This window comes from Ostrea edulis, chromosome 2 (assembly GCF_947568905.1).
Source record: "Ostrea edulis chromosome 2, xbOstEdul1.1, whole genome shotgun sequence".
NCBI lineage: Eukaryota > Metazoa > Mollusca > Bivalvia > Ostreida > Ostreidae > Ostrea > Ostrea edulis.
Window position 1 is genome coordinate 43,161,330 of NC_079165.1, and position 11,739 is coordinate 43,173,068.

At 31.8% G+C, this 11,739-nt stretch overlaps 1 protein-coding gene across 8 annotated transcripts in view; it reads right to left on the bottom strand.

The window, feature by feature from the left end:
• Positions 1-1,986: 1,986 nt before the first annotated feature.
• LOC125667034 (UDP-glucose 6-dehydrogenase-like) overlaps positions 1,987-11,739 on the bottom strand; it is a 32,008-nt gene continuing 22,255 nt past the window's right edge. For all 8 annotated transcript variants that reach the window (XM_048900343.2, XM_048900338.2, XM_056154105.1 and 5 more), the window contains 5 exons: positions 9,994-10,124; positions 9,020-9,115; positions 8,687-8,727; positions 6,090-6,181; positions 1,987-5,893 (listed from right to left, as the gene is read on the bottom strand). In XM_048900343.2, coding sequence (XP_048756300.1) covers positions 5,717-5,893; positions 6,090-6,181; positions 8,687-8,727; positions 9,020-9,115; positions 9,994-10,124 — 537 coding nt within the window. In that variant the 3' untranslated portion in view covers positions 1,987-5,716. The remainder of the gene's footprint in view (positions 5,894-6,089; positions 6,182-8,686; positions 8,728-9,019; positions 9,116-9,993; positions 10,125-11,739) is intronic.

Here is an 11,739-nt window from a genome sequence, read left to right on the forward strand (position 1 = left end):
AATCATGATCACGTGATTTGAAGCAGGTTGTAAGTGACAATTGAATATTTGGTCATTCTCACTTGAGCAACAGTAGAAGAGCAACACAAGATTTCAGCACACCCACCACCACCCCAGCTTTCCTTCCTTACTTACATTTACATGTGTAAATTATTTTTGATGTGCCATCTTTTGCATTTTATTGTTTGATGACACTTTTGATGTGCTATCTTTTTGCTGTATACTTTATGCAGTTTGTATTTTTGTGCATATATATTGTACATCTGTAATTTTAGGGGATCAGCATATTGAAATATCATTTTTCATTGTGTGATTAGCTGTTAATCTGATCCCATATTTTGGTTTATATATTTTCCCTCATTTTCAATAAGTGATATTTTTCATCTCTACACTAATGTTGATTTAGTTGATCCTTACTCAGCAGAAACAGAGCTGTAGTGAGATTGTGCAGCATGAAAAAGCATAATTATATTCTTTACAATGAACTTCTTTAAAAATGTATAACCTTAATTTTTGTGTGTGCGTGAAGCCTATTAGACACATTAGATAGTAGATTTTGATCATTAAAAGTGAAAAACAAAATTTTGGGCAAACTCATGAATCGGTACAATTAAATAAGTTGTTTTGTGTTACGGAGGGCTAAGTTTTTTGTGTTACGGAGGACTAAGTTGTTTTGTGTTACGGAGGACTAAGTTGTTTTGTGTTACGGAGGGCTAAGTTTTTTGTGTTACGGAGGACTAAGTTTTTTGTGTTACGGAGGACTAAGTTGTTTTGTGTTACGGAGGACTAAGTTGTTTTGTGTTACGGAGGGCTAAGTTTTTTGTGTTACGGAGGACTAAGTTGTTTTGTGTTACGGAGGACTAAGTTGTTTTGTGTTACGGAGGACTAAGTTGTTTTGTGTTACGGAGGACTAAGTTGTTTTGTGTTACGGAGGACTAAGTTGTTTTGTGTTACGGAGGACTAAGTTGTTTTGTGTTACGGAGGACTAAGTTGTTTTGTGTTACGGAGGACTAAGTTGTTTTGTGTTACGGAGGACTAAGTTGTTTTGTGTTACGGAGGACTAAGTTCTGAATTTATCACTGAGCATGAAGTGTATGATACAGAACTCTGACATTGAAAAAAAAAATCATGAATATAATCTGAAGACATACCAGAGAAGCCTTGAACAGTAAAACAGTTAACCAACTTAACTTGTCGAATGAGTTGAATTACGAGTTATTCAAAACCCTTGTAAATGTATCTGAATTTTACAATAAGCGTATGGAAAATTTATCAGACAAAATGTACAATTATCTGTGAAATAAGGGTAAATAATACCTCATAGTTTGGTGTTAAAAAATTTAGCACAATTCCTATGCAACATCGAAATTTATGTACGACACCAAGAGAAATATCACTATAAAGTAGGACTTAAATTTACATATTTTATAAAGAATTCATCGAATTACACCTCCATTTCTGGTGTAATTTTTGCTAGGTCAGAAGTCTTGGGGTGTGTGATTAGATCTATTCTCTGATTTTATACTGCACTTAGAGGAAAAGAATATGATCCAAACAGGTTATTTGGGGGTGCTGTATCTCCAACACTGTAGCAAATGTGAATAAAATACGAAAGTGTTCATCCAAAATATTGTTCCCTGTTTTATATCTCTTCCAAAATTCCCACCGTCATACTGAGACATCTAAAATTCTCCATTGCCTTGTACCTGATATTACAGCATGTATTTCTCCTGCAATCAAAGTACTAATAGTACTGCAGGTATTTCTCCTGCAATCAATTAATTAAAACCTACTAAAATCACTGCATGCATTTCTCCTACAATCAATTAATTAAAACCTACTAAATCACTGCATGTATTTCTCCTACAATCAATTAATTAAAACCTACTAAAATCACTGCATATATTTCTCCTACAATCAATTAATTAAAACCTACTAAAATCACTGCATGTATTTCTCCTGCAATCAATTAAAGCAACTAGTATCACAATTTTTTCAGTCATTTATTTGGGGGTAAATATTTGTACAAATATGACTAATTTGAAATACATGTATAACTAAATCTGTAAAAATAATTTCAAAAAAATTGTACAAGTTCTCACTATTTCTATCATTAAGACATGAGTGGCAAGACATAAAACTGCAGTACAGGGACAATTTATGACATATACAAAATGAATTTTTTGAGACAACCTTAATTACAGATGATGAACACGACATAAAAATTATGACAAATGCTTTGTTTGTAAATGTGAATACAAATTAAGTTTTCTAATCAAGATATATTTCAATTCAATCTTGAAAGACATGACAGCTAGGCTAAACATCAAATTGGTCACAAATGCAACAAATGAGATTAAGAAATAAAATCTTAACATTTCTAAATCTTAACATTTCCAACACAGATCTGTGATATAAATCCTATCTTGAAATAACACTACAATGTATGTATAAAACTTGGATCTTATGAATACACAAAAACTAGATGTGTTTATGAAACACTGATGCCTATGACAGAAGTAATTTTCGTACTCAAATAAAGGTCCTGTCACAAGCAATAAGAAAGTCCCATCACTATACATTCAAAGTTATGGCCCAAGATAAAGTTTTTCAAAAGCAGGCCAAACTCCAAGGTCAATGTCATGAGGTCAATAATGTTTGTATCAAACAAAAGGTCTTGCCACAAGAAATATACATGTGAAATATGAAAACCCTACAACTAACAATTCAACAGTAATGTCCAAGGTTAAAGTTTTTCAAAAGGAGGTCAAATCCCAAGTGAAGGTCACAAAGTCAAACATTTTGGTACCAAAAGAAATGTCTTCTCACAAGGAATACACACATGAAATAAGAAAGACCTATCACAATCCATTCAAGTTATGGCCAAGGTTAACATTTTGCAGACAAACAGATGGACAAACCCCCTGAATCTATATCTTGAATTCTAAACATAAATATCCAATTCGGTTAGTAATTCAAGTCGGTGAGTGAAATGAGGAACAAAATTCCTCTTTGCTTTAAATGTTAAAACGAGATAAAAATGGCAAAATAAATTCTCAAAACTTGTGTATAAAAAGTCATGCTGATACATGAAATATATAACTTTCTTAAACCAAGGTAAGCATGTCCAGCACACAGGCCCTGGACCGGCCTTTGGTGCCGATTTTTTTTTTTCTTGTACCCTTGTCTGATGAACATGCAGTGTACAATCTACTAAGTAACAACACATTACATTTTTTACAAAAAGGCATAATAAGTACACTAAAGTTATTACAGGACATGCATATTATGCGATAAAAAAAACCCTACAGTTCTAATACTGCAACACAAAAAATAAGGCCTGCGTAGCACAAATACATGTCTTCAAACACTCTTGCATAGTTATATTCCAACAGGAACAAGCTGGATTTTGATCCTTAATTCTATTCATCTCATATGGAATAGTATGTAATGTGCATCAATGATTTGATTCAATATGTATATGATTAATTATTGTCATAGAAAATGGCACTAATAAAATTGCTTTTCAAGTATGCACCTCATTTTCTCTCTGAACAAATGATCGATCAATTACAAAAGGACCCTGCTTGAACAAGATAATTCAAATTGTTACATATTTTTCACACTAGATATTTGTAATTCTATATCAATAAATTTCCATAAAAACCCCAGAATAAATCACTTCTTATTAAAGCAATATTAGCTGTTATTTTGGTGTCGGAAATTTGTATTGTACAATTGTGATTTATTATTTCAATGACAGAAAAATATAAACTTTTATGAATATTTGTGTCAGAAAACCTATTCTGAGGCTCTAAATGACACAAAATTACATTATTGCCTTCCCATACAAGAATATGATTTCTATATAATGCTATATATTCAATAGAACCAAAAACTTTATTTTGATAAAATCTTAACTTAATTTTAATTTTATTGATGATTATGTTTAAAGTTACACACAAAACTATCATAATATTACATTTTTACAACAAAATAAAATTTTCAGAATAGAGCTAATATCGCTTCAATATATAAATCTTAATTATACTACAGTCAAACATGGTTATGGCGAATCTCCAGGCCCAGTAAAAAACGTTTCATTGTAACCAAACTTTGTTATATCCAATAAAATTTTCGTTATTTTCCTCTCGAAGGGGAATAAATATCACCTTCCAATGAATATGAATTCATTATAAGCATGTTTGTTTTAAAAATGTTTTACTGTATATCCTAAATACCTTTTTGCAAATGTTTATAATTTTTGATGTGTAACTTCGGAGTACCAAGCAGATTGAATATACTATTATTTGGATATGTTCCTACTACATATAAATCATAACAAGAGACCTACAGGCCTTATCGGTCACCTGAATTTAAAGAATCACTAGCCACAAGGGCTGTGAAATCTATAATAATTTTCCTATTGTGCATATCTAAGCTAAATTCTAATATTCAGCAGCAGTATAAAACAAGATGTGTTTTTAATACACAAATGCCCCCGAAGTACTCATACTGATGAAAGACTTACATAATACATTGTAGACATTGCATTAACACAGACTGTTTTGGACTTCGCCACGAGTCAGAACGTCGAGGTTGTGGAATTCACAATTTTTTAATTCTCATTCGCATTTAGTTTTTATACAATATTAGCTTAATGACAAAGTCTTTCATAATCACTCATGATTTTGGCCCCATCCTGACACCAAGACCCCTACCCCTGGGATCATGAAATTTACAATTTTGGGGGGAAACTCCTACTATTAATAGACCTATTTAGCTTCTATCAAGTATCAATAACATTAAAGAATATGTCATTTAAATGTTTTACATATAAACTTTGTATACCAAGTTTGGCTCTGCCCTGGTGTCAGAAACTCTACCCCGGGGATCATGAAATTTACAACTTTGGTAGAAACATTTCTGCTCTACATGATTATACATTTACTTTTCCTTACAGATGTGGATGCAGTGATCCTAAAATCTACAATTTATGTCCCCTTATCCAAAAGATGCTTCACATCAAATTCAATAAGAATTATCAAGTTATCATGTAGAAAGTTAAATATGTTCAATTGTTAATGCAAGACACACAGCAACAGACACAGACCTGAGTGACTCAGGTGAGCTAAAAATTATTCATACTGCCTCATTTAATCAGTAAAATAAATTTACATCCAAAATACTTTGTTGTGCATCCTTTGAATTGACTACTGCTGTTAAAAGGAAATTCTAAATACAGGAATTCATATAAAAAAATCTCAGTATCTTTACTTCAAATTGAAAAACAATATCACAGTGAAATCATTATGATGTACGAATATCCTACAGTCAGATCAACAGGGCATTCATTCTTCACACAATTACAAGTACTGCAAAACTGAATAAATGCTAAAGACCATAATTAATATGTCATATTCTTCAGCTGAAGAAAAGAGTAAAAGCTAATGAATAAAATGTCATTGTCAGTATATCTAAAAATGCTGGTCCATCAGTTTCACCCAACAGGGTTTTGACATTACAAGCAAGACTCTCTGCCCAAGTGTGGATTTTAAATCTGCTGGTCATGCATTGCAAATGTAAATGAAGAAAAGTGATAGAAGCCACACATACATGTATATGCGCGTTATGTAAAAATCTCGGAAGCAAATAATCTTGGTTCTTTATTACTAACTATACCAATGAAGTCATAGCACCAGATTTGATAGTGTAATCAGCTCTGCGATGATGTTGAAAAAGATCGATGGACATTTGAGCGATGTAACTTCTTTCCAATGGTCACTACTTGAAAACCAATCTTCATCAAGGCTTCATGGTCCAAAATGATTCGACCATCAAAAATGAACGCTGGCTTCAACATCCTCTCATAGATTTTTGTGTATTCCAGCATCTGAAATACAATGATAAATAAATTACAAGTATACTAATCTATGTATAAATCAATAATTTTGAAGTAAACAAGATGTGTTTGTGAACATTGCTTGTTCTCTGACTGTGGCCAAGTTGTATTCACACACACGTTTAAATTTAAATGGTGGGTGGACAATATGATAGCTTATCTGTAACTATGAACATAATGAGCTTACTGTAAATTGGTCCCATTCCGTGCAAATGACTAAAGCATGTGTTCCATCTGCAGCCTCATAAGGATCTTTGTATGCTGTTACTAGTTCTCTCACTGTGAATATAAAATGGCTGATAAAATGCCTGTATTGACATGCTTCAGATCAAATCATTGGAGCTAGTCTAGAATTGATCATTGTAATGCTATAAATGGGGTATCACTTTCGTGAATCTTAATTCTACCCCTTTCATTATCATATACATGTATGTAACAAAGGATATAATCATTTCTTCTGTAACTAGAGTCACAACATCTGATTGGCAACTTAGCAAGGGAATAAACAACGGACAGAAGCAGGGTGTTAATAATACGTTGTAATATGATATTACAATGTATAGTCGTGTTTTAACATCACATTTTAGTAATCCCTGATTGCATTACCTCCTGTGTTTTAATCCCATCCAAGCATATTACGAAAAAAATTCAAAGTGCTATTTTCCTTCTCATGTAAAACCTCATCATAACGCCATTCCCTGTCCTCTACCATCCCCCAATGTATTACTGATAATGACTTATATGTAGTCAATTACTTTTATACTCACATCCGCTAAATATCATCCATTAGTTACTGATTGCAAGTAAATCCGCTAAATATCATCCATTAGTTACTGATTGTAAGTAAATCCGCTAAATATCATCCATTAGTTACTGATTGCAAGTAAATTTCAGAGCAATTATCCATCCTTTAAAGGGACTGATTCACGATTTTACCCAAAATTTTGTTTTTCACTTTTAATGATCAAAATCTACTGTCTAATGTGTTTGAAAGATTTCACATGAAAATTAAGGTGATACATCATCACAAAAGCTCATTTTAGAGAGTTTATTATTTGTTTTGTAAACAAAGATTGCGGTATGCTATTGCTTACGAATTTTTCAAAAGAAATGGATATCGATCTAAGTATTATCATATCTCTCACATTTCAAGCATTTTTGGGGTGAAATGTGTCATCTAAAAGTTAAAATTTGTGACTATGCAAAATTAAGATGCATTATATTACAAAATCAATAGTTCACTTGTTTGTTTGTTTGCATAAAAAGACTCGAGTCTTTGTTTACATAACACATATTTAAGGCTAAAATATTACATTTATTCTTGCATTCAGAAGGTCAAAATTTTGGCTGTCAACATTAAATGAGCTATATTAAACAACATCAAAAATGAAAAATATTTTTATCAAAAATCGTGAACCAGTCCCTTTAACTGCCTTCAACATATTAAAGTTTGGAATAGATAAAAGTTATGTAAATAATCACTTAAGTTCAAATCTTTAGTTTTGTATAAGAAATTTGAGAATGGCAGACGTGCTGAAATTTAAGTATGTTTTCTTGGACATAAAAAAGTGCAGGTATTCACTTTATTACACTATCCTGGACAATATAGTAATATATATTAAAAAAAAATTTTAAAAAAAATTGTATGTTTTGATGTATTATACCTGAGACATTATATGCTGTGTGTGTGTGTGTATTTCATTATTATTATTACTTTAATAAACCCTGAAACTGATGTTTATTCTTATCTAGCATATTTCTGGTATCTTGTGTTTTCATGTTTTATATGTACAATCAGGATTGGTACAGCTATGGACTGTTTACATGTGATAATGCCTTTTATATCATTGCTTTTTAATGTTTTATTTATTTTCTATGTATTGTGTGTATAACATTCTGTTGTAAGGTATATATGCATTGTAAAGCACCTTTCAGCGTACATAGTGTATGAAAAGGGTGCTATATAAATATGGTATTATTATTATTATCCTGGGAAAGTGTTATGCCCAACATGATTAGAAACTGTTGGATCCACACTGAGCATATTATCACTGATGAAAATCTATATACATGTAACTTTCCTTGTCACATAACTCACTTGATTTTGGACCCAGACATGAGAATAAGTTTTGAATTTATCTAAAAATGCTGAGACTTCAAAATCATTTACGACAACAAAAAACATCAAGTAAAAATTCAAATGCATTATATGACGATAATTAGCACATCCTAAATAGAGGCATATTTTGTAAGCCAGTTATAATTAGAAGAATTAATAAATAAATCCAAAATGGAATTTTAACTGTGAAAAACCCATCAAAGCAATAAATAATTGATATGGTCCCCACCCCCCAAAAATAAAAAGAATTTGGTGACAATTCAACAGAAAATTTATTCCATCAAAAACCATTCAATCAAATTCTAGGAAGCAGTACAATGTATACACTGTTTCATTTCTTATGGCAGCTGCACATGTACCCTCCCCCTGTTACAAAGCTAAGATTGCCAAGATACAAATATTGGCTTTACAGAGGATCACTATTTCCCACACAGAATGCCAATACAATGCAGAGAAAATCTTATAACACACACATATAGAATACAATTTTTTTAATTTGTTAGGAATGAATTTATTATGTTGAATTACAGGGTGCAAGTGTTAGTGAAAGTAAGGTACTTCAGGTACCTCAACTTCAATGTGTATTGAAATACAACCCTGGTAACTTCCTCTTCATCACAGATTAAAACTGTTAATAAAGCTGATTACTTTACAATATTCTTTACCTCTCTCTGGATCTTCACACAAAATAGGATTTGTCAATTCACTAAAAAAAAAAAAAATGTGTTTAATACCACAAAAATATAAAAATGAACTGAAATCTGATTAATCCGATATGCAGTAAAGATCAGTTTTATGTTGGATTAGACAGATTATCAGATTACAGTGTAAAGTTTAAAGAAAAAAGACAAATAGGGATGGATTTAAACAGTGAAACAGATTATACAGGTGCTAGACAAGTTTGATAACCTCTTCTCTACAAAAGTGAGTTGAAACGATTTAAAAACGCAAAAATAGACTATTATGATACATTATTTCTATCAAAACAATTTGTTTACCAAAACATTTTCTTCTCTGTGACTTTGGGATCATATATCCTTAGATTAGCACCCTCATCCATAAGATATTTGCAGACATAGATTGCTGCAGATTCCCTGCATTAAAAAAAACTTTAAAATGTAATACATGTACATATTCTATTTAATACACAAATTGTATATATGTCACAGATGTCAAGAATGAATAATAATACAAGATTGATACACGTAGTCATATGTCCCCCCTCCACCGCAAAAAAAGTTGAAGCGCAAAAGTCCCATAACTCCTTTAACATTTGTACAATCAAAATCACAATGTAATATGATCAACTATATATTGTGACTAACAATCCTGCAAAATCATTCCTGCAGTGTTGTATGTACAAATTCAACAAAGTCCCAAAACTTCTATAAAATTTGTCAAATCAAAATACAATATAATACATGTATGATCAAGATGTAGGTGACTAACAATCCTACAAAATTTTAATAAATCCGTTCTGACAGTGGTTTCAGAGGAGTTGCGTCCACAAAGTGTTCCTATAGTGTAGTATGTACAAATTCAACAAAGTTCCATAACTCCTGTAAACTTTGTCACATCAAAATGGCGACACAATATGATCAACTACTTATGGTGACTAACAATCCAACAAAATTTCAACAAAATCTGTTGAGCAGTTTTTGAGGAGTTGCGTCCAGAAAGTAAAGTGTCACAGATGGACACCGGTATTTCTACATCCTCTTCTGCGTTCCGCATTATGGCAGAGGCCAAAAAGCTAGTTAATTTGGATCTCAATAAAATAACAACTTGGTCTACTACACTTATACTGAAGTCGTTTACATTGAACACTCTGTTATATTGAAGTAAAAATAAATCCCCAAGTTAAGTTCAACATACTGTACAAGTAAGTAAATTGAACTTTGGATATAATGAACAATTTAGGTCATTCCTCCAATGTAGACTGTTGTAATACGATATTTCTTGAAATTCTCACCTTGTATCACCAGTGTCTTTCTTGAATGAGAATCCGAACACTGCAATTTTCTTATTGGTCACTGTGTTGAACAGACACTCAATGATTCTGTTAGCAAATCGCCTCTTCTGATACTCATTGATGTTTATAACCTGATTCAGTAAATTTTTAAATTACAAGTATTTCAAGGCAATTGCAGTTCATTCATTTTCAATATTTATGTATCACTAGCCATAAATAACACTGTGGCAATTTCCACCATTAGGAATGGAATGCTCAATTAATTTTTTTAAACAATCGCTATTCTTGAACCTTTTCCATTAAGGACAAGAAAATCATGAAACTACCAGCATATTTGTAGTACTGGATTTTCACTGCATGAGATGTTTGCATATTACATGTACCAGCAATAATAAGGCTATAGTCGTAGAACCATACTTCTTTGAAATAAAATTTGGGATGGATCAGAGTCTCTCCCATTTATTTTTCTTTAGTGTTTGTACAGTTCTGCAGCTATAATAACATTTATCAGTAATGTAGAATCACTTAATATTTCTTGGGGTAAAATTTAAGTGCTTTGAAAAAAATAAGCAAGTACTTGGGGATAATATATGTAGATATATATATCATGTTTGGAGAGTAAATATTCTTCACCATAGTTCAAGTTTGTCATTCCTTGTGGACAATCTGAATTTCATACTCCCCCCCCCCCCCCCCCCCCCCAATTTAAACCCCACAAAAAATTTATGTCATTAAAGTAAACTGATGAAATAAATATATGTACATGTATTTTTGCAAAATGAGTCAGATTCAGAAAGAGCCCATAGTGTGCTATAATTTCACATTTTTTCTGTATGCATCACTCTGAGTATCACTGTCCTTAAGTATACATATTTTACCTACAAGTAAATTAATAAAAATATTTACACCCAAGATCTGTTAAAAATCTGCACTGATATTACACAGGAAAAAAACTATTCATGTAAATTTTCTTCATCTATCGGATCCTGTGTATCACATTCCGTAATAAGACATGTTTTCCTTACCAGAAAAAGCCACGAAGCACAAGCTCTTTTTCCACATATTCGAGTAATTATATACAATAGCAATAACACATACATGTTTCTCTGTTTCAATCAGCGCATTACCTAAATACATTGAGCATGCATATATAATGTGGTCTAGCAGGAATATCAATGTATAAATTTTACCAAATAAAAAAAACAACAACCAATTTTTAGTTTGTGTAAAAGAAGAGGCCCACTTAATGGTCACCTGAGTATCATAGTCCATACAGGGATCTCACGTTTGTATTTAAGATTTAATATGGAGTCCTTTGTGCACATGTTTATGATCTTTCAAAATATGCATACAATTCTTATTGAATTACAAAGAAGGAAAAATGAAAGTTTGAAGCATATAAATCATTTTGAATACTCCCAACTCCTAACACCCCCCCCCCAACCCCTGACCCATGAATTTCTCAATTCAAAAAAAGGACATTATGGACATTATAACCATGCAAATAGTTTATCTCCTTGACTGAAAGTAGAGAAGAAAAAGTAAATATTTTATCCATTTTTATAATGAGGTCATATTAGCCCTGTCCAAGTGCCTCAACCCCTGACCCAGGAGCCATGGATTTCATAATTTAGGTACAGAGCTTCATGGACATCATAATCATGCATTTAGTTTGGGTTTTTTTGTCAAATATATATGGGAGTAGAGGAGAAGATTTTCTAAGATTCAATACATTTTCACTATATG